At 43.3% G+C, this 24,719-nt stretch overlaps 2 protein-coding genes across 4 annotated transcripts in view; one reads left to right on the forward strand and one right to left on the reverse strand.

Moving 5' to 3' along the window:
- Positions 1–24,719, reverse strand: part of LOC139415792 (galactose-specific lectin nattectin-like) — a 1,187,935-nt gene that overhangs the window by 835,278 nt on the left and 327,938 nt on the right. The window lies entirely within an intron of this gene.
- Positions 1,671–24,719, forward strand: part of LOC139415782 (broad substrate specificity ATP-binding cassette transporter ABCG2-like) — a 40,769-nt gene continuing 17,720 nt past the window's right edge. Inside the window, exon 1 of one of the 2 annotated variants that reach the window (XM_071163871.1) lies at positions 1,671–1,903. Coding sequence is in view for 1 of the 2 variants with exons in the window: in XM_071163870.1 (XP_071019971.1) it covers positions 1,704–1,903 (200 nt within the window). In the remaining variant the exon portion in view is untranslated. The remainder of the gene's footprint in view (positions 1,904–24,719) is intronic. The other variant, XM_071163870.1, reaches the window with a different exon arrangement.

Below are 24,719 nucleotides of genomic sequence, written 5' to 3' on the forward strand. Positions count from 1 at the left end.
CGTGCTGCGGTGTGTGTTTCTGGGGAGCCAACGTGACCAGGTCACATGATAAGGTTATAACCGTGAATCAACAACTTTCCCTCACAAGTTACATGGACAAAATGTGGACAAAATCACCTACGAATGTTATTATGTTCCTAAAACAAGTTGTTGCTGGTTAATTCGTTACCCTCGAATTCTAGAAAATCTTATTTTAACGCATTGATAAAAGCCTTTATTTCTAGAGTTACGGTAGCTCTGGGCCAGGGCGTCAGGTCTTCTACGCGTGTAGTGTAGAAACAGCTTTTCCGTCTTGTTACGAAACCCCGCTACAAATACGATTATTCAATCACATTTTACTGCCAGGCAGACGTGGGTGCGTGTTCCCCTCCGGTCATAAAAAAAACAGTCATGCTGGCGTTCCAAGTGCCACCGTATTTCCTACATCGGTTCCTGGTCAAAAGTAAAGCCCTTAGGGAATAGACCGCTATTTAGGACGTATCCATTATCCGGCCACTGATCAAGCCGCTGCCCTCCCGTTACAAAGCCGTTTTTTTCTTATCAGACTCAATTCATTTCAATTCAAAGGGCTTTATTGGCATGGGAAACATGTTTGAAATTGCCAAAGCAAGTGACATAGACAATAAATAAGAGGGAAATAAACTATCAGAAATGAACAGTAAACATCACACTCACAAAAGTGTAAAAATAATATATATTTCAAATAGTATATTATTGGCAATGTACAGTGTTGTAAGGATGTGTAAATAGTTGAAGTATGAAAGTGAAAATAAATAAACATAAATATGGGTTGTATTTACACTGGTGTTTGTTCTTCACTGGTTGCCCTTTTCTCGTGGCAACAGGTCACAAATCTTGCTGCTGTGATGGTACACTGTCAGGTATTCTGCCGCTGTGTACTCTCTGTTTAAGGCCAAACAGCATTCTAGTTTGCTCTCTTTCTTTGTTAATTCTTTCCAATGTGTCAAGTAATTATCTTTTTGTTTTCTCATGATTTGGTTGGGTCTAATTGTGTTACTGTCCTGGGGCTCTGTGGGGTCTGTTTGTGTTTGTGAACAGAGCCCCAGGACCAGCTTGCTTAGGGGACTCTTCTCCAGGTTCCTCTCTCGGTAGGTGAAGGATTTGTTACGTAAGGTTTGAGAATCGCTTCCCTTACTGTGGTTGTAGAATTTAACAGGTATTTTCTGCATTTTGATAATTAGCGTGAATCTTCCTAGTTCTGCTCTGCATGCATTACTTTGGTGTTTTACCTTGTAAACTCTCTGACAGCACGACAGGGCTGTAAAAACTATAAATCTGCTGAAGACATACCAACACATTCATTTATATAGCTCTCAAACTTGGTTATACAACACAGCTTTAGAGCTTGTACTTGTGCACGTGACATTAAAACTTGACATTTGAAACAATCCACACCACAGTCCACTGCAAGGAGAATTAGGATTACATTGGTCGACACGGTAGTTCAGCGTTCAACTCTCCATTTCCAGTCGCAGGGTAAGTGACACAAATGTGATATTTTGACAAATGATTTGGGGACTGACTATTTTGTTGTGTTTGTTAACGATAGTTAATGAATGTGAATAGATGCTACAGTTGTTTAACTTTCTGATGGGAACGGTAGAGAGCAATAGGCAATGTTTACGTGATATAATTATTCCCACAGGCTACCTCGCTGTCTCATTTCTGACAGGACCTTCAGAATGTCGGAGAAGTACAACAGCCACATCCTGGTGATGGAGGACCGAGGGACTAACGGGTCTCTTGAGTCTACCGGTACCGCCAAGTCCCCTCAAGGTTCAACCGTTAGTTTCCATAACGTCCACTATAAGGTGACGCAGAGGAGCGGCTGTCTGTGTATCAAGAGGAAGACCACCACCAAAGACATTCTCATAGATCTGAAGTAAGTCGACTAGACGCTGTTGTTGAGATATAATCAGTCTTATACATGTGTCGGCTCTTAATACGACCCATTTAGTTGCAGGAAGAACATAATCCCGCAGAAGGATTTTAATTTATTTTTTAAATATTTAGAATCAGCCACCAGGGGGCAGCGGTGTTTGTCGTAACAGACAGCAGGTCCAATGTGTTTCAGTTGAAGTAACCTATGTACACTGATAAATAGACAATATCTAAAAGGGGTATGTTTTGTATGTTCGTTAAAGAAAAATCAGTTTTTTTTTAAATCACTTGTTTTATTATAGGTTCAAGGCAAACAATAATCAGAATAAATTCACAATAGGTTCAGTACCTGTGTGGCCCAGTGGTTACAACCGCTTATGCCAGAGTCGGCTCAAATCTGTCCGACTTTTTGCCCTTCTGAATTTTTTGGGGACTAACTAGTAGGCTACTTTTCTAGTTACTCTCTGTGGGCTGTACTCTTAATCCGGTAATTTCTGAAGGACGTGACTTATTACTCTGTTACATTTGACCAAATCACTTCAATTACAGTCGGATGAAAACCTAACTCCAAATGTGTGTTTAAAAAAAATATATATATATATTTTTTTACATGAATCGATACTATTGGTTTCCCTTTATTTCCGTGTTCAAGACGACTGGGAACTCGGAAGAAGGAGAAAAAAAAACGCTCTGACTTTGAAAAATTGTTTTGAACTGTCTTCTATTGAACCTTGTTTGGGTAGGTATTTGCGTGTCAAAAAGATACATTTCAAATAACACTAATTGATGCATAAAATAACACTATTTAACACGTCAAATAAGCCAATAAGTTAATTATCTTCTGCCTTTATAATATTATATCCTTAAGGATTTATAAGATTGAATTCTGCTGTTTGAAATTGTGTTTTGAGGGCGGTTGCAAATCAAATGGCTATGTAGCTAACTAGCCATTTGTGTGTGTGTTAACTCTGTGTGTGTGTGTGTGTGTGTGTGTGTGTGTGTGTGTGTGTGTGTGTCACTCTGTTTTTATGACGGCCCTGTGGAAGTCTCTATGGGGTGCCACAGGGCTCAACTATCGGGCCAACTCTTTTCTTTGTGTACATCAATGATGTCGCTCTTGCTGCGGGTGATTCCCTGATCACCTCTACGCAGACGACACAATTTTGTATACATCTGGCCCTTCTTTGGACACTGTGATAACAAACCTCCAGACGAGCTTCAATGCCATACAACTCCCCTTCCGTGGCCTCCAACTGCTTTTAAATACTCGTAAAACTAAGTGCATGCTCTTCAACCGATTGCTGCCCGCACCCTCCCGCCCGACTAGCATCACTACTCTGGACGGTTCTGCCCTAAAATATGTGGACAACTACAAATACCTAGGTGTCTGGTTAGACTGTAAACTCTCCTTCCAGACTCACATTAAGCATCACAAATCCCAAAATTAAATATAGAATTGGCTTCCTATTTCGCAACAAAGCATCCTTCACTCACGCCGCCAAACATACCATTGTAAAACTGACTATCCTACTGATCCTCGACTTTGGTGATGTCATTTACAACATAGCCTCCAACACTCTACTCAGCAAATTGGATGCAGTCTATCACAGTGCCATCTGTTTTGTCACCAAAGCCCCATATACTACCCACCACTGCAACCTGTACGCTCTCGTTGGCTGGCCTTCACTACATATCCGTCGCCAAACCCACTGGCTCCAGGTCGCAGTTGTAAATTGAGAACTTGTTCTCAATCTGGCCTACCTGGTTAAATAAAGGTGATCGGGCCTACCTGGTTAAATAAAGGTGATCTGGTCTACCTGGTTAAATAAAGGTGATCTGGTCTACCTGGTTAAATAAAGGTGAAATAAACAAATAAAACACATCAGCACATCTGTCATACAGCCAGTGTATCATCTCAGTAAGCTTTTTGTACCATATACTGTAAATATGTGTGTGTGTGTGTTTCTTTGTGTCTTTTTAATTACAGCCTGTAGTGTCACAACCGAGGGGGAGGAGAATGGGCTAGATGTTTAATTCCGTGCTGAAATCTGTCTGATTTGCATACTAGTAACAGGATTTGATAGTGAAATGTAGATATTTGATCCACTTACCTGATCCTCCTCAATATTTCAGTGTGAATGAAAAATAAAACCTCACACTTGGTGTAAATATTTTTGGTACATATTCACCATCACGTGCTTAAAATGATATTGTGAAATTAATTTTTATTAATGCCATTGAAATCGTAAAATTATTCCAATGTCGCGAGTACCAGGTAGCCTAGTGGTTAGAGGAGGCAGGTAGCCTAGTGGTTAGAGGAGGCAGGTAGCCCAGTGGTTAGAGGAGGCAGGTAGCCTAGTGGTTAGAGGAGGCAGGTAGCCTAGTGGTTAGAGGAGGCAGGTAGCCTAGTGGTTAGAGGAGGCAGGTAGCCTAGTGGTTAGAGGAGGCAGGTAGCCTAGTGGTTAGAGGAGGCAGGTAGCCTAGTGGTTAGAGGAGGCAGGTAGCCTAGTGGTTAGAGGAGGCAGGTAGCCTGGTGGTTAGAGGAGGCAGGTAGCCTAGTGGTTAGAGGAGGCAGGTAGCCTAGTGATTAGAGGAGGCAGGTAGCCAAGTGGTTAGAGGAGGCAGGTAGCCTAGTGATTAGAGGAGGCAGGTAGCCTAGTGGTTAGAGGAGGCAGGTAGCCTAGTGGTTAGAGGAGGCAGGTAGCCTAGTGGTTAGAGGAGGCAGGTAGCCTAGTGGTTAGAGGAGGCAGGTAGCCTAGTGGTTAGAGGAGGCAGGTAGCCTAGTGATTAGAGGAGGCAGGTAGCCTAGTGGTTAGAGGAGGCAGGTAGCCTAGTGGTTAGAGGAGGCAGGTAGCCTAGTGGTTAGAGGATGCAGGTAGCCTATTGGTTAGAGGAGGCAGGTAGCCTAGTGGTTAGAGGAGGCAGGTAGCCTAGTGGTTAGATGAGGCAGGTAGCCTAGTGGTTAGAGGCAGGTAGCCTAGTGGTTAGAGGAGGCAGGTAGCCAAGTGGTTAGAGGAGGCAGGTAGCCTAGTGGTTAGAGGAGGCAGGTAGCCTAGTGATTAGAGGAGGCAGGTAGCCAAGTGGTTAGAGGAGGCAGGTAGCCTAGTGGTTAGAGGAGGCAGGTAGCCTAGTGGTTAGAGGAGGCAGGTAGCCTGGTGGTTAGAGGAGGCAGGTAGCCTGGTGGTTAGAGGAGGCAGGTAGCCTAGTGGTTAGAGGATGCAGGTAGCCTAGTGGTTAGAGGAGGCAGGTAGCCTAGTGGTTAGAGGAGGCAGGTAGCCTAGTGGTTAGAGGAGGCAGGTAGCCTAGTGGTTAGAGGAGGCAGGTAGCCTAGTGGTTAGAGGAGGCAGGTAGCCTAGTGGTTAGAGGAGGCAGGTAGCCTAGTGGTTAGAGGAGGCAGGTAGCCTAGTGGTTAGAGGAGGCAGGTAGCCTAGTGGTTAGAGGAGGCAGGTAGCCTAGTGGTTAGAGGAGGCAGGTAGCCTAGTGGTTAGAGGAGGCAGGTAGCCTAGTGGTTAGAGGAGGCAGGTAGCCTAGTGGTTAGAGGAGGCAGGTAGCCTAGTGGTTAGAGGAGGCAGGTAGCCTAGTGGTTAGAGGAGGCAGGTAGCCTAGTGGTTAGAGGAGGCAGGTAGCCTAGTGGTTAGAGGAGGCAGGTAGCCTAGTGGTTAGAGGAGGCAGGTAGCCTGGTGGTTAGAGGAGGCAGGTAGCCTAGTGGTTAGAGGAGGCAGGTAGCCTAGTGGTTAGAGGAGGCAGGTAGCCTAGTGGTTAGAGGAGGCAGGTAGCCTAGTGGTTAGAGGAGGCAGGTAGCCTAGTGGTTAGAGGAGGCAGGTAGCCTAGTGGTTAGAGGAGGCAGGTAGCCTTTTGGTTAGAGGAGGCAGGTAGCCTAGTGATTAGAGGAGGCAGGTAGCCTAGTGGTTTAGAGCGTTGGGCCAGTAACCAAAAGGTTGCCAGATCAAATCCCAGAGGTGACCAGGTAAAAATCTGTCGTTCTGCTCCTGAACAAGGCAGTTAACCCCACTGTTCCCCTGAACAAGGCAGTTAACCCACTGTTCCCCTGAACAAGGCAGTTAACCCACTGTTCCCCTGAACAAGGCAGTTAACCCCACTGTTCCCCTGAACAAGGTAGTTAACCCACTGTTCCCCTGAACAAGGCAGTTAACCCACTGTTCCCCTGAACAAGGCAGTTAACCCCACTGTTCCCCTGAACAAGGCAGTTAACCCACTGTTCCCCTGAACAAGGCAGTTAACCCCACTGTTCCCCTGAACAAGGCAGTTAACCCACTGTTCCCCTGAACAAGGCAGTTAACCCACTGTTCCCCTGAACAAGGCAGTTAACCCCAATGTTCCCCTGAACAAGGCAGTTAACCCACTGTTCCCCTGAACAAGGCAGTTAACCCACTGTTCCCCTGAACAAGGCAGTTAACCCACTGTTCCCCTGAACAAGGCAGTTAACCCACTGTTCCCCTGAACAAGGCAGATAACCCACTGTTCCCCTGAACAAGGCAGTTAACCCCACTGTTCCCCTGAACAAGGCAGTTAACCCACTGTTTCCCTGAACAAGGCAGTTAACCCACTGTTCCCCTGAACAAGGCAGTTAACCCACTGTTCCCCTGAACAAGGCAGTTAACCCCACTGTTCCCCTGAACAAGGCAGTTAACCCACTGTTCTACCCTGAACAAGGCAGTTAACCCACTGTTCCCCTGAACAAGGCAGTTAACCCACTGTTCCCCTGAACAAGGCAGTTAACCCACTGTTCCCCTGAACAAGGCAGTTAACCCCACTGTTCCCCTGAACAAGGCAGTTAACCCACTGTTCCCCTGAACAAGGCAGTTAACCCACTGTTCCCCTGAACAAGGCAGTTAACCCCACTGTTCCCCTGAACAAGGCAGTTAACCCACTGTTCCCCTGAACAAGGCAGTTAACCCACTGTTCCCCTGAACAAGGCAGTTAACCCACTGTTCCCCTGAACAAGGCAGATAACCCACTGTTCCCCTGAACAAGGCAGTTAACCCCACTGTTCCCTTGAACAAGGCAGTTAACCCACTGTTCCCCTGAACAAGGCAGTTAACCCACTGTTTCCCTGAACAAGGCAGTTAACCCACTGTTCCCCTGAACAAGGCAGTTAACCCACTGTTCCCCTGAACAAGGCAGTTAACCCCACTGTTCCCCTGAACAAGGCAGTTAACCCACTGTTCTACCCTGAACAAGGCAGTTAACCCACTGTTCCCCTGAACAAGGCAGTTAACCCACTGTTCCACTGAACAAGGCAGTTAACCCACTGTTCCCCTGAACAAGGCAGTTAACCCCACTGTTCCCCTGAACAAGGCAGTTAACCCACTGTTCCCCTGAACAAGGCAGTTAACCCACTGTTCCCCTGAACAAGGCAGTTAACCCACTGTTCCCCTGAACAAGGCAGATAACCCACTGTTCCCCTGAACAAGGCAGTTAACCCCACTGTTCCCTTGAACAAGGCAGTTAACCCACTGTTCCCCTGAACAAGGCAGTTAACCCACTGTTCCCCTGAACAAGGCAGTTAACCCACTGTTCCCCTGAACAAGGCAGTTAACCCACTGTTCCCCTGAACAAGGCAGTTAACCCCACTGTTCCCCTGAACAAGGCAGTTAACCCACTGTTCTACCCTGAACAAGGCAGTTAACCCACTGTTCCCCTGAACAAGGCAGTTAACCCACTGTTCCCTTGAACAAGGCAGTTAACCCACTGTTCCCTTGAACAAGGCAGTTAACCCACTGTTCCCTTGAACAAGGCAGTTAACCCACTGTTCCCCTGAACAAGGCAGTTAACCCCACTGTTCCCCTGAGCAAGGCAGTTAACCCCACTGTTTCCCTGAACAAGGCAGTTAACCCACTGTTCCCTTGAACAAGGCAGTTAACCCACTGTTCCCCTGAACAAGGCAGTTAACCCACTGTTCCCTTGAACAAGGCAGTTAACCCACTGTTCCCCTGAACAAGGCAGTTAACCCACTGTTCCCCTGAACAAGGCAGTTAACCCCACTGTTCCCCTGAACAAGGCAGTTAACCCACTGTTCCCCTGAACAAGGCAGTTAACCCACTGTTCCCCTGAACAAGGCAGTTAACCCCACTGTTCCCCTGAACAAGGCAGTTAACCCACTGTTCCCCTGAACAAGGCAGTTAACCCACTGTTCCCCTGAACAAGGCAGTTAACCCACTGTTCCCCTGAACAAGGCAGATAACCCACTGTTCCCCTGAACAAGGCAGTTAACCCCACTGTTCCCTTGAACAAGGCAGTTAACCCACTGTTCCCCTGAACAAGGCAGTTAACCCACTGTTCCCCTGAACTAGGCAGTTAACCCACTGTTCCCCTGAACATGGCAGTTAACCCACTGTTCCCCTGAACAAGGCAGTTAACCCCACTGTTCCCCTGAACAAGGCAGTTAACCCACTGTTCTACCCTGAACAAGGCAGTTAACCCACTGTCCCCCTGAACAAGGCAGTTAACCCACTGTTCCCTTGAACAAGGCAGTTAACCCACTGTTCCCCTGAACAAGGCAGTTAACCCACTGTTCCCTTGAACAAGGTAGTTAACCCCACTGTTCTTCGGTAGGCCGTCGTTGTAAATAATAATTTGTTCTTAACTGACTTGCCTAGTTAACCTCTAGCGTCGAGCAATCCCGTATCCGGGAGCGTAATCATAGCCTCAAGCTCATTACCATAACACAACGTTAACTATTCATGAAAATCGCAAATGAAATGAAATAAATATATTGGCTCACAAGCTTAGCCTTTTGAAACAAAAGGAAAAATACACGCAGGTGGAGATTACGCAATAATTGCAACGGAGGACACCAAGCGAGCACCTGGTAAATGTAGTCTCTTATGGTCAATCTTCCAATGATATGCCTACAAATACGTCACAATGCTGCAGACACCTTGGGGAAACGACAGAAAGTGTAAGCTCATTCCTGGCGCATTCACAGCCATATAAGGAGACATTGGAAAACAGCGCCTTCAACATCTGGGGCATTTCCGGTTTGAAATTTCATCTTGGTCTCGCCTGTAGCATCAGTTCTGTGGCACTCACAGATAATATCTTTGCAGATTTGGAAACGTCAGAGTGTTTTCTTTCCAAAGCTGTCAATTATATGCATAGTCGAGCATCTTTTTTGTGACAAAATATCGCGCTTTAAACGGGAACGTTTTTTTTATCCAAAAATTTAAAGAGCGCCCCCTATGTCAAAGAAGTTTAAATTAAGGTAGAAAATACCTTTTAATTAAATTGAGCACACTGATACCGTAATTAAAACTTTATTTGATGTCAGTCTTCGTTGTAGACTTCCTGTCCTGGAGGCCATCAGCAAGATGGTGCTGGCAGCCTTTAATAAATAATAAATAAATGTCAAATCAATAGTCGAAGGTGCATAAAGATGGCGGCCCCCACATGTACTTACCATAAATGCCTTGTTTGCTAAGTTCGCCGTATTGTACATTGCTCTCCATTACTCTTTGTATAGGTATTAACGCAGAATACACGATCCAAAAATGTAGCTCCAAGATGGAAGGAATTTGAAACAACGAAAAAGTAGATTGTGCTGATTTAATGGCACATTGAACCATGTGGCGCACCGTAGTTTAGGAACTCTGTGGGCAGTGCTAAAACCCATGATGTAAATTTCTGAATTCCTCCGTCTTTATGCACCTTTGTCATTAAGTTGTTGTCCTTTTTGTTTGCTGTCAATCATTGAGAAATAAAGTTGACTTGTAGATGGGTAAAAAAAGTTATCTGATATTGAATATCCCTTTGAGCATGGTGAAGTTATTAATTATGCTTTGGATGGTGTATCAATACACCCAGTCACTACAAAGATACAGTCGTCCTTCCTGTCTCTGTCACGCCCTGATCTGTTTCACCTGTCCTTGTGCTTGTCTCCACCCCCTCCAGGTGTCACCCATCTTCCCCACTTATCCCCTGGGTATTTATACCTGTGTTTTCCGTCTGTCTGTGCCAGTTCACCTTGTTTGTTCAATTTAACCAGCGTTTGTCCTGACAGCGCCTGTCTTTTCCCAGCCTCTCTTTTTCTCATCCTCCTGGTTTTTGACCCTTGCCTGTCCTATCCTGACCCTGTACCCGCCAGCCTGACCACTCTGCCTGCCCCTGACCCTGAGCCTGCCTGCCGTCCTGTACCTTTGCTCCTACTCTGGATGATCGACCCCTGCCTGCCTTGACCTGTCGTTAGCCTGCCCCTGTTGTTACAATAAACATTATTACCTCACACAGTCTGCAATTGGGTCTTACCTTGATACCTGATAATCTCAGTTGCCGGAGAGGAAGGAAACCGCTCAGGGATTTCACCATGAGGCCAATGGTGACTTTAAAATAGTTACAGTGTTTAATGGCTGTGATTGGTAGAAAACTGAGGATGGATCAACAACATTGTAGTTACTCCACAACACTTACCTAAATGACAGAGTGAAAAGAAGGAAGCCTGTACAGAATAAAAAATAGGGCCTCCCGGGTTCTGGGTTCGCGCCCAGGCTCTGTCGTAACCGGCCGCGACCGGGAGGTCCGTGGGTCGACGCACAATTGGCCCAGCGTCGTCCGGGTTAGGGAGGGCTTGGCCGGTAGTGATATCCTTGTCTCATCGCGCACCAGAGATTTCTGTGGCTTGCCGGGCGCAGTGCGCGCTAACCAAGGTTGCCAGGTGCACGGTGTTTCCTCCGACACATTGGTGCGGCTGGCTTCCGGGTTGGATGCGCGCTGTGTTAAGAAGCAGTGCAGCTTGGTTGGGTTGTGTATCGGAGGACGCGTGACTTTCAACCTTCGTCTATCCCGAGCCCGTACGGGAGTTGTAGCGATGAGACAAGGTAGCTACTTAACAATTGGATACCACGAAATTGGGGAGAAAAAGGGGTAAAATTCAAAATAGAATATTCCAAAACATTCATCCTGTTTGCAACAAGGCTGTAAATACGGCAAAAAATGTGATAAAGAAATTAACTTTTTGTCCTGAATACAAAGTGTTATGTTTGGGGCAAATCCAACACAACACATCACTAAAAACTCTCCATATTTATTTGGCTAGCCAGCTATCTGAACTGGTAGGAATCATGCTCCTTTTTTTTAAATTTGTTTCCAGGTTTATTTTTTATTAAACTGACCTTCTGCACCTGCTTCCTGACTCCCTGCATATACGTCAGATTAACAACCAATTTGACAAAGCTTGAAGAATAAAACATTTTTTTAAAAATAATGGGCAAACGTTAACACAATTCAGGTGTGGAAAGCTCTTAGAGACTTATCCAGAATGACTCACAGTTCAGGTGTGGAAAGCTCTTAGAGACTTACCCAGAATGACTCACAGTTCAGGTGTGGAAAGCTCTTAGAGACTTATCCAGAATGACTCACAGTTCAGGTGTGGAAAGCTCTTAGAGACTTACCCAGAATGACTCACAGTTCAGGTGTGGAAAGCTCTTAGAGACTTATCCAGAATGACTCACAGTTCAGGTGTGGAAAGCTCTTAGAGACTTATCCAGAATGACTCACAGTTCAGGTGTGGAAAGCTCTTAGAGACTTATCCAGAATGACTCACAGTTCAGGTGTGGAAAGCTCTTAGAGACTTATCCAGAATGACTCACAGTTCAGGTGTGGAAAGCTCTTAGAGACTTATCCAGAATGACTCACAGTTCAGGTGTGGAAAGCTCTTAGAGACTTATCCAGAATGACTCACAGTTCAGGTGTGGAAAGCTCTTAGAGACTTATCCAGAATGACTCACAATTCAGGTGTGGAAAGCTCTTAGAGACTTATCCAGAATGACTCACAGTTCAGGTGTGGAAAGCTCTTAGAGACTTATCCAGAATGACTCACAGTTCAGGTGTGGAAAGCTCTTAGAGACTTATCCAGAATGACTCACAATTCAGGTGTGGAAAGCTCTTAGAGACTTATCCAGAATGACTCACAATTCAGGTGTGGAAAGCTCTTAGAGACTTATCCAGAATGACTCACAGTTCAGGTGTGGAAAGCTCTTAGAGACTTATCCAGAATGACTCACAATTCAGGTGTGGAAAGCTCTTAGAGACTTATCCAGAATGACTCACAATTCAGGTGTGGAAAGCTCTTAGAGACTTATCCAGAATGACTCACAATTCAGGTGTGGAAAGCTCTTAGAGACTTATCCAGAATGACTCACAGTTCAGGTGTGGAAAGCTCTTAGAGACTTATCCAGAATGACTCACAGTTCAGGTGTGGAAAGCTCTTAGAGACTTATCCAGAATGACTCACAATTCAGGTGTGGAAAGCTCTTAGAGACTTATCCAGAATGACTCACAGTTCAGGTGTGGAAAGCTCTTAGAGACTTATCCAGAATGACCCACAATTCAGGTGTGGAAAGCTCTTAGAGACTTATCCAGAATGACTCACAATTCAGGTGTGGAAAGCTCTTAGAGACTTATCCAGAATGACTCACAATTCAGGTGTGGAAAGCTCTTAGAGACTTATCCAGAATGACTCACAATTCAGGTGTGGAAAGCTCTTAGAGACTTATCCAGAATGACTCACAGTTCAGGTGTGGAAAGCTCTTAGAGACTTATCCAGAATGACTCACAGTTCAGGTGTGGAAAGCTCTTAGAGACTTATCCAGAATGACTCACAGTTCAGGTGTGGAAAGCTCTTAGAGACTTATCCAGAATGACTCACAGTTCAGGTGTGGAAAGCTCTTAGAGACTTATCCAGAATGACTCACAGTTCAGGTGTGGAAAGCTCTTAGAGACTTATCCAGAATGACTCACAGTTCAGGTGTGGAAAGCTCTTAGAGACTTATCCAGAATGACTCACAGTTCAGGTGTGGAAAGCTCTTAGAGACTTATCCAGAATGACTCACAGTTCAGGTGTGGAAAGCTCTTAGAGACTTATCCAGAATTACTCACAATTCAGGTGTGGAAAGCTCTTAGAGACTTATCCAGAATGACTCACAGTTCAGGTGTGGAAAGCTCTTAGAGACTTATCCAGAATGACTCACAGTTCAGGTGTGGTAAGCTCTTAGAGACTTATCCAGAATGACTCACAGTTCAGGTGTGGAAAGCTCTTAGAGACTTATCCAGAATGACTCACAGTTCAGGTGTGGAAAGCTCTTAGAGACTTATCCAGAATGACTCACAGTTCAGGTGTGGAAAGCTCTTAGAGACTTATCCAGAATGACTCACAGTTCAGGTGTGGAAAGCTCTTAGAGACTTATCCAGAATGACTCACAGTTCAGGTGTGGAAAGCTCTTAGAGACTTATCCAGAATGACTCACAGTTCAGGTGTGGAAAGCTCTTAGAGACTTATCCAGAATGACTCACAGTTCAGGTGTGGAAAGCTCTTAGAGACTTATCCAGAATGACTCACAGTTCAGGTGTGGAAAGCTCTTAGAGACTTATCCAGAATGACTCACAGTTCAGGTGTGGAAAGCTCTTAGAGACTTATCCAGAATGACTCACAGTTGTAATCGCTGCCGAAGGTGCTTTTTTACCAAGCATTGACTTATGGGGGTGTGGATACTTATGTAAATGTGACATTTGTGTATGTAATTTTTAATACATTTGCAAACATTTGTCATTATGGGGTATTGTGTGTAGATTGGTGAGAAAACAAATCAATTTAATCCATTTTGAATTCAGGCTGTAACAACATGTGGAATAAACCAAGGGGCATTCAGGCTGTAACAACATGTGGAATAAACCAAGGGGCATTCAGGCTGTAACAACATGTGGAATAAACCAAGGGGCATTCAGGCTGTAACAACATGTGGAATAAACCAAGGGGCATTCAGGCTGTAACAACATGTGGAATAAGCCAAGGGGCATTCAGGCTGTAACAACATGTGGAATAAACCAAGGGGCATTCAGGCTGTAACAACATGTGGAATAAGCCAAGGGGCATTCAGGCTGTAACAACATGTGGAATAAGCCAAGGGGCATTCAGGCTGTAACAACATGTGGAATAAGCCAAGGGGCATTCAGGCTGTAACAACATGTGGAATAAGCCAAGGGGCATCCAGGCTGTAACAACATGTGGAATAAACCAAGGGGCATTCAGGCTGTAACAACATGTGGAATAAACCAAGGGGCATTCAGGCTGTAACAACATGTGGAATAAGCCAAGGGGCATTCAGGCTGTAACAACATGTGGAATAAGCCAAGGGGCATTCAGGCTGTAACAACATGTGGAATAAGCCAAGGGGCATCCAGGCTGTAACAACATGTGGAATAAACCAAGGGGCATTCAGGCTGTAACAACATGTGGAATAAGCCAAGGGGCATTCAGGCTGTAACAACATGTGGAATAAGCCAAGGGGCATTCAGGCTGTAACAACATATGGAATAAGCCAAGGGGCATTCAGGCTGTAACAACATGTGGAATAAGCCAAGGGGCATTCAGGCTGTAGCAAAATGTGGAATAGATCATAAATAGACTTTGGACTCAGATCTGTTAGTAGGTACATTTCTATGGTCCAGATCAGGGATTGGTCCTTTTTGATGGCCCCCGGATCAATAAGAATAAAGAAAATCAGTTGCTAGGTAGAATAGTAGAATACACAAGGTGAAGTCAGGTTGTGCATCAGCAGTTTTTCTCTTGTTATGTCAGTCACCGACAGTCACCCAATTGGCTCATGTCAGCTACATGTTTTTAGATTGGTTACTTGGTCTAATTATGTTAATTAGTCTAGCCAGCTATCTAAACTGGTAGGAATCATGGTGTAATTATGTTAATTAGTCTAGCCAGCTATCTAAACTGGTAGGAATCATGGTGTAATTTTTTTAATTAGTCTAGCCAGCTATCTAAACTGGTAGGAATCATGGTGTAATTATGTTCATTAGTCTAGCCAGCTATCTAAACTGGTAGGAATCATGGTGTAATTTTTTTAATTAGTCTAGCCAGCTATCTAAACTGGTAGGAATCATGGTGTAATTATGTTCATTAGTCTAGCCAGCTATCTAAACTGGTAGGAATCATGGTGTAATTATGTTCATTAGTCTAGCCAGCTATCTAAACTGGTAGGAATCATGGTGTAATTATGTTAATTAGTCTAGCCAGCTATCTAAACTTAGTGATCATGAATGAATTACCAGCACTGGGGCCCCCGTTGATTCTGTTACGGTTCTCTCCTCCCTATGGCAAAATGTGTAGAATTACATGAAATTAACTCTAAAACGTAAATCATTTATCTCCTCAGTCAAGAGCGGGTGGGGGGGGCACATTTTTCTCTCTCACACGTGGGTACGCAAACCTGCCTCTTATGATGACTTCAGAATTCTTGTGGCCTTCCATCAACGTTGGCCCTCCCTGATAATTATATTACTTCATAGATCCGAAACGAGTCGACTCTGTTATATGGAGAAACGCCACGTGTAGTGTAAACGGGTGACGGTTGATCTATGCATTCTATTTCTATGTATCAGAGTTCAACGATACAGTAGGCTAAAAAAAGAGATCACAGTAGCCTTTATGCTGTTGTCACGTTCTGACCTTAGTTCCTTTTTTATGTCTCTGTTTTAGTTTGGTCAGGGTGTGAGTTGGGGTGGGCATTCTATGTGTTTGTTCTATGTTTTGTATTTCTGGTTTTGGCCTGGTATGGTTCCCAATCAGAGGCAGCTGTCGATCGTTGTCTCTGATTGAGAACTACACTTAGGTAGCCTGTTTTCCCACTATGGTTTGTGGGTAGTTGTTTTCTGTGTCTGTGTTTTACCATACAGAACTGTTTCGGTTTTCATTTATTTCTCTTGTTCTTTTGTTTTCTGTGTTCAGTCATATTATGGACACTTACCAACGCTGCGCATTGGTCCGATATTTCATACTCCTCTTTATAGACACTTACCACGCTGCACATTGGTCCGATATTTCATACTCCTCTTGATAGACACTTACCACGCTGCGCATTGTTCCGATACATTGGTCCGATACATTGTTCCGATACATTGGTCCGATACATTGTTCCGATACATTGGTCCGATACATTGGTCCGATACATTGGTCCGATACATTGGTCCGATACGTTGGTCCGATACATTGGTCCGATACATTGGTCCGATACATTGGTCCGATACATTGGTCCGATACATTGGTCCGTTACATTGTTCCGATACATTGGTCCGATACGTTGGTCCGTTACATTGTTCCGATACATTGGTCCGATACATTGGTCCGATACGTTGGTCCGATACATTGGTCCGATACATTGGTCCGATACATTGGTCCGTTACATTGTTCCGATACATTGGTCCGATACGTTGGTCCGTTACATTGTTCCGATACATTGGTCCGATATTTCATACTCCTCGTCAGAGGAAGAAGAAAATCTTTACAGACAAATAGGCTTCTGTTTACCACCATATCAATTTACTATAGACTGTAGCCTTTACAGAGGAACCGTACCAGTCTGAGAGAATGCTTTCTGATCCTGTAATGGGGAGACTAGAATTCTATGGTTGAATTCTATACTCACTAAGTGGCTCTAGATGAGAGCGTCTGCTAAATGACCCAACGTATGTGTTGTGCTACTGTGTGTGTGAAGCGAATTCACCTGGGGAGGAGGGGACGTACATGATAACTCAGATCAAACACAAAATATTACCTTCTGTGTCAGAGGAAGGAAGCAGGTTCAGGAGACCAGCAGGAGGAGACACACACACACACACACACACACTCTAACCTAAATAATATTAAACCCAGACATTTCCTAAATAATACCTATTGAATCAGAGGAAGGAAAGGGACTGGTTCAGAGGCTCAGCAGGAGGACACACACACACACACACACACACACTTACACACACACATGCACATACACTTACACGCACACACACACTGACACACACTTACACACACATACAAACACACACGCACGCACGCACGCACACACACACACACAAATACACACACTTAAACACACACACACACAAACACACACACACACACACACACACACAAACGCACACACACACACACACACACACACACACACACACACACACACACAAACGCACACACACACACACACACACACACATACACACGCACATGCACGTACACTTACACGCACACACACACTGACACACACTTACACACACATACAAACGCACACGCACGCACACACACACACACACACACACACACACACTGAGGCTGGGGTCATGTGTCAGTACATGGACCCTGCTTTCATAAGTCCATTGTCTTACGTAGGGAAACGATGACCCTCAACTTGTGACAACAAACATTCTCCCATGGCTCAACTACACTGAACATAATATAAAGGCAACAGTAAAGTGTTGTTTCCATGGAGCTGAAATGAAATATCCACAACATTTTCCATGCTCGCAAAAATATTTATTTCTCAAAATGTTGGTGCAAAAATGTGTTTTACATCCCTGTTAGTGACCATTTCTCCTTTGCCAAGATAATCCATCCACCTGACAGGTGGCATATCAAGAAGTTGATTCAACCGTATGATCATTACAGAGGTGCACCTTGTGCTGGGGACAATAAAAGGCCACTCTAAAATGTGCGGTTTTGTCACACAACACAATGTCATAAGTTTTGATGGAGTGTGCAATTGGCATGCTGACTGCAGGAATGTTCACCCGAGCTTTTGCCAGAGAATTTAATGCTAATTTCTCTACCATAAGCCACCTCCAACACCGTTTTAGAGAATTTGGCAGTACATCCAACCGGCCTCACAACCGCAGACCACGTGTATGGCGTCGTGTGGGCGAGCGGTTTGCAGATGTCAACGTTGTGAACAGAGTGCCCCATGGTGGTGGTGTGGTTATGGTATGGGCAGGCATAAGCTACAGACAACGAATACAATTGCATTTTATTGATGGCAAATTTTGAATGCACAAAAATACTGTGATGAGATCCTGAGGCCCATTGTGAGGCAATTTTTATTTTTGAACAGTTATCTGTGATACCAGAACCAGAACCAAACCCAAACTGGGTTTCTGATCACATCAGATACAGACTGGGTTTCTGGTCACACCAGATACAGACTGGGTTTCTGATCACACCAGATACTGACTGGGTTTCTGATCCACACCAGATACTGACTGGTGTTCTGATCCACACCCCTAACTTTATTTAGGTACCGGTGATGAACAGTTGAATATCTGTATTCCCAGTCATGTGAAATCCATAGATTAGGACCTAATGAATTCCATTTAAATGGACTGATTTGTTCATATGAAATGCAACTCAGTATAATGTGTGTTCAGCCTACTCTCTGTGCCAGGATTCAATCCCATCAGCTGTGGATACACCTTATAGCAGCCTTGACATGTTAAAGGATAATTTCTGATTGAGTTGACATGTTTACTGGAAATGCGGTCTCCGCGTGCGCGGAATCATTGCCTTTAAAAAAGGTACATAGCTGACAAAACACGATCAGATTGAGTCCCGGCTTCTAATAATTTGACATATTTCTCTCTTACTAAATATATCAGTGACGATATTGTCACGGCCGTCGAAAGAAGTGGACCAAAGTGCAGCGTGGTGAGCGTACGTTTTCCTTTATTTAAAATGGCAAAACAAGAAACAACCGTGAAGCTTACAGGGCTATAGTGCCACTAACAAAAGTCAACTACCCACAATCACAGGTGGGAAAAAGGGCTGCCTAAGTATGATTCCCAATCAGAGACAACGATAGACAGCTGTCCCTGACTGAGAACCAACCATACCCGGCCATAGAAATATAAATCATAGAAATAAAGAACATAGAATGACCACGACACATCACACCCTGACCTAACCAAATAGAGAAATAAAACGGCTCTCTAAGGTCAGGGCGTGGCAGATATGTTCTATTTTTTAACTTCAAACACTAGATTTACTAACAGTTACTAAATACAGAGAAGAATGGGAGAAACTCCCCAAATACAGGTGTGCCAAGCTTGTAGCGTCGTACCCGAGAAGACTCTAGGCTGTAATCACTGCCAAAGGTGCTTCAACAAAGTACTGAGTAAAGGGTCTGAATACTTATGCAAATGTTATATTTCCGTTTTTTTTTATTTCGAATACATTTGCAAACATTTCCAAAAACCTGTTTTTTTGCATTGTCATTATGGGATATTGTATGTAGATTTTAGAATAAGACTGTAACGTAAAACAACATGATATTGCTACTATAATAATACAATCATATCTGTTAACTTGTAATATACATAGTATATACATAACATTGGTCTCTCTGTTAACTTGTAATATACATAATATTGATCTACCTGTTAAAATGCGTAATATTTATATATATGCAGATGATCCTGTTAAAATGCGTGATATTTATATATATGCAGATGATCCTGTTATGTGTGCCGTTGGCCCAACTGTAGACCAGGTGTTGTTAGAGCTGAAATCTGACTTTGTTACCTTACAAAAAGCCCCAGGTTGGTTTAAAACTGGTACATAATATGGGCAAGACTACATTTATGTTGTTTTCTAAATTCTCGCAATAAAGGTTTCAGATAGACTACATATTAGTTAATTTAATGGTTCTCCCATCAATTGTGTTCCTGCCTATCAATATCTGGGCGTTTGGATTGTCAAGGATTTCATGTTTAAATAACGTACTGATGAGCTAGTTAAAAAGATAAGAATTAAAATGGGCTTCTTTTTTTAATTCAAAATAGATCTTGCTTCTCCCTGAACAGCAGGAAGCAGATTGTACAGTTAACTTTCCTGACAGTTCTTGACTGGTCACACCATATACCAGAACTCAGCTGCCACTACTCTTAAACCTTTGGATGCTGTTTACCACAGCACCCTTCACTTTATCACAGTTGTAATACTCATCCCTACATCCTGTATCTAAAGGTTGGCTGGTCCTCAGGTTTAATACTCATCACTACATCCTGTATCTAAAGGTTGGCTGGTCCTCAGGTTTAATACTCATCCCTACATCCTGTATCTAAAGGTTGGCTGGTCCTCAGGTTTAATACTCATCCCTACATTCTGTATCTAAAGGTTGGCTGGTCCTCAGGTTTAATACTCATCACTACATCCTGTATCTAAAGGTTGGCTGGTCCTCAGGTTTAATACTCATCCCTACATTCTGTATCTAAAGGTTGGCTGGTCCTCAGGTTTAATACTCATCACTACATCCTGTATCTAAAGGTTGGCTGGTCCTCAGGTTTAATACTCATCACTACATACTGTATCTAAAGGTTGGCTGGTCCTCAGGTTTAATACTCATCACTACATCCTGTATCTAAAGGTTGGCTGGTCCTCAGGTTTAATACTCATCACTACATCCTGTATCTAAAGGTTGGCTGGTCCTCAGGTTTAATACTCATCACTATATCCTGTATCTAAAGGTTGGCTGGTCCTCAGGTTTAATACTCATCACTACATCCTGTATCTAAAGGTTGGCTGGTCCTCAGGTTTAATACTCATCACTACATCCTGTATCTAAAGGTTGGCTGGTCCTCAGGTTTAATACTCATCACTACATCCTGTATCTAAAGGTTGGCTGGTCCTCAGGTTTAATACTCATCACTACATCCTGTATCTAAAGGTTGGCTGGTCCTCAGGTTTAATACTCATCACTACATCCTGTATCTAAAGGTTGGCTGGTCCTCAGGTTTAATACTCATCACTACATCCTGTATCTAAAGGTTGGCTGGTCCTCAGGTTTAATACTCATCACTACATCCTGTATCTAAAGGTTGGCTGGTCCTCAGGTTTAATACTCATCACTACATCCTGTATCTAAAGGTTGGCTGGTCCTCAGGTTTAATACTCATCACTATATCCTGTATCTAAAGGTTGGCTGGTCCTCAGGTTTAATACTCATCACTACATCCTGTATCTAAAGGTTGGCTGGTCCTCAGGTTTAATACTCATCACTACATCCTGTATCTAAAGGTTGGCTGGTCCTCAGGTTTAATACTCATCACTACATCCTGTATCTAAAGGTTGGCTGGTCCTCAGGTTTAATACTCATCACTACATCCTGTATCTAAAGGTTGGCTGGTCCTCAGGTTTAATACTCATCACTACATCCTGTATCTAAAGGTTGGCTGGTCCTCAGGTTTAATACTCATCACTACATCCTGTATCTAAAGGTTGGCTGGTCCTCAGGTTTAATACTCATCACTACATCCTGTATCTAAAGGTTGGCTGGTCCTCAGGTTTAATACTCATCACTACATCCTGTATCTAAAGGTTGGCTGGTCCTCAGGTTTAATACTCATCACTACATCCTGTATCTAAAGGTTGGCTGGTCCTCAGGTTTAATACTCATCACTACATCCTGTATCTAAAGGTTGGCTGGTCCTCAGGTTTAATACTCATCCCTACATCCTGTATCTAAAGGTTGGCTGGTCCTCAGGTTTAATACTCATCACTACATCCTGTATCTAAAGGTTGGCTGGTCCTCAGGTTTAATACTCATCACTACATCCTGTATCTAAAGGTTGGCTGGTCCTCATTAAAGTCCCGTAGATCACTTCACTATTCTCTTTTTGTTTACAGAGTTCTACTACACAAGTTTACAACTTACCTAACTACGTTGTTGAAGTATAAAAACATGAGTTACCAACCACATTCACAGGGTTGGTTTAAATGTTGGAGGTTCCTTGGGTCTGCGCCAAATTAGGTAAATCCGCTTTTAGTTTTAATGCGCCTGCTGGAACAATTTGCAGAACTCATTATGATTGGATGTTCTGGTGCAGCTCAGGCAGCTTAGCGTGTTTATTATGAAGGACCATATAGCTGAGGAATGTAACAGTTTTTCTGTTGTGTTTTGTATTGATGGATGTTTTATCTTACATTGTAATTGGTGTTGAATTGCTGTGATCGGGGCACCTTTCAGAAAGAGACCCTGGTCTCAATGGGGGTTTAACTTGCGTAAATAAAGAATGAAACATAAGAATAAATTCCCTTTTTAGTGCACTACGTTTGACCAGGGCCCATTGGCATTATATTCCCTATATAGTACACTACTTTTGACCAGGGCCCATTGGCATTATATTCCCTATATAGTGCACTACGTTTGACCAGGGCCCATTGGCATTATATTCCCTATATAGTACACTACTTTTGACCAGGGCCCATTGGCATTATATTCCCTATATAGTGAGAGGGGGATGGTACAGAAAGAGGGGTACTCACTGGATTTACTGTTTACTTCCACTAGATGTCAGCAGTCTTTAGAAATTGTTTCAGGCTTGTATTCTGAAAAATAAGTAAGAGTAAGACCACTCTGAATGAGTGGACCCTGCAGTGTCACAGAGCTTTTTCCTGCGAGCGACTGAGAGCACGCCTTTCATGTTTTCCTTTTATATTGATGAAGCTTTTGTCCGGTTGAAATATTATTGATTATTATGACTAAAAACAACCTGAGGATTGATTATAAACATTGTTTGACATGTTTCCACAAACTTTACTGATACTTTTCGGATTTTTCGTCTGCCTGTTTTGACTGCCTTTAAGCCTGTGGATTACTGAACAAAACGAGCCAATAAAACAGAGGTTTTTGGATATAAAGAGGGACTTTAACAAACAAAACAAGCATTTATTGAGTAAATGGGAGTCTTGTGAGTGCAACCATATGAAGATCATCAAATGTAAGTGATTAATTTTATCGCTATTTCTGACTTTTGTAACTCCACTACTTGGCTGGTAACTGGTTGTAATGATTTGTCTGCTGGGCGCTGTTCTCAGATCCAACCGCTGTGTGGTATGCTTTCGCCGTAAAGCCTTTTTGAAATCTGACACAGCGGTTGGATTAACAAGAAGTTAATCTTTAAGCCGATGTATAACATTGGTAGGTTTATGAATTTTTATAATGAGTATTTCTGTTTTTGAATTTGGCGCTCTGCAATTTCACTGGATGTTGGCCAGGTGGGACGCCAGCTTCCCACAGACCCCAGAGAGGTTAAAATCACATGACATAATTTCACAAATAGCTTCATCTTTACTCATTCATTTTATACAACAATTAGATGCAAGTGCAACTGAGACTCTTGTATAAACAGAGTTATGGTAATGTGGCTGTATTGTCTCTCATGAGTTTCACAAAATTGTACAAAACGGACCAGTTCGTAGCTAGCGACTTCACAGACCGTTTACACATTCTCCAGAACATGAATATTGTTCAGTTCTCAAGTTCTGTGATGTGGAAGAAGTTCCTTTGTTTTCTCTATGAAAACTCACTCTCTCTTATACTCCTCTAGGAATTTATGACTTAACAGAGCCTGTTGGTAGGGGGTGAGAGAGAGGGGGATGGTGCAGAAGGAGGGGGACGGTACTCGAAATCCCCAAAGAGAGCAACATACAGCAGTTGCTTGTATGTTCCATTAACGTTATTTGGCTACTAAAATGTTGAACTTGCCAGTATGTTAGCTATATCCTATCTAACTAACTACCCAATGTTTATTGACTTCATTCTTAGCTTAGCTAAATATTGACATCCATCTTAGCTTAGCTAAGTGTTATAGTTGTTGAGCGTTCTCAACGGACATGGTTAATGAAGTCGTAAGATGTCTAGCTAGTCATTTGTTATGCTAACAAGCTAGCATGAAGTCGTAAGATGTCTAGCTAGTCATTTGTTATGCTAACAAGCTAGCATGAAGTCGTAAGATGTCTAGCTCGTAATTTGTTATGCTAACAAGCTAGCAAAAAGTTGCATGGCAACTGCATCAACTTCCGGCAGACAGGTGAAGCTCAACTGAATGGATACCGTTCGTTTACAGTATACTAAAATAAATTAATAGTATACAGCATGTAGTATATACTCATTAAGTATGTAGTATATAGTATGTTAGTATGGGTATTCGAATACAAGTTTGTGTGAGAGGTGAACATCCCCTGATATACCCCATTATATACTCCTTACCTAGAGCAACATCACCTGATATACCCCATTATATACTCCCTACCTACAACATCACCTGATATACCCCATTATACACTCTCTACCTACAGCAACATCACCTGATATACCTCATTATATACTCCCTACCTACAGCAAGATCACATCACCTGATATACCCCATTATACACTCTCTACCTACAGCAAGATCACCTGATATACCCAGACCAGATACCCAATTTGAGGGTATCAAATATTGTTCTGTTATGATGTTATGAATGTGATATTGTCCTCTGTAGGTTAGTTGGTAGGTGCTTGCAACACCGGCATAGTAGGTAGTATTTCCAGGACCACCCATAAAATGTATGTACACACAACTGTAAGTCGTTGGTTAGAGCCTGTAAGTAAGCATTTCAGTGTAAGGTCTACTACACCTGCTGTATTCAGCATTTCAGTGTAAGGTCTACTACACCTGTTGTATTCAGCATTTCACTGTAAGGTCTACTACACCTGTTGTATTCAGCATTTCACTGTAAGGTCTACTACACCTGTTGTAGTCATCATTTCACTGTGAGGTCTACTACACCTGTTGTATTCAGAATTTCACTGTAAGGTCTACTACACCTGTTGTATTCAGCATTTCAGTGTAAGGTCTACTACACCTGTTGTATTCAGCATTTCACTGTGAGGTCTACTACACCTGTTGTATTCAGTATTTCACTGTAAGGTCTACTACACCTGTTGTATTCAGCATTTCACTGTGAGGTCTACTCCACCTGTTGTATTCGGCATTTCACTGTGAGGTCTACTACACCTGTTGTATTCAGCATTTCACTGTGAGGTCTACTACACCTGTTGTATTCAGCATTTCACTGTGAGGTCTACTACACCTGTTGTATTCAGCATTTCACTGTAAGGTCTACTACACCTGTTGTATTCAGCATTTCAGTGTAAGGTCTACTACACCTGTTGTATTCAACATTTCACTGTGAGGTCTACTACACCTGT

Source organism: Oncorhynchus clarkii, chromosome 9, assembly GCF_045791955.1.
Source record: "Oncorhynchus clarkii lewisi isolate Uvic-CL-2024 chromosome 9, UVic_Ocla_1.0, whole genome shotgun sequence".
Lineage (NCBI taxonomy): Eukaryota > Metazoa > Chordata > Actinopteri > Salmoniformes > Salmonidae > Oncorhynchus > Oncorhynchus clarkii.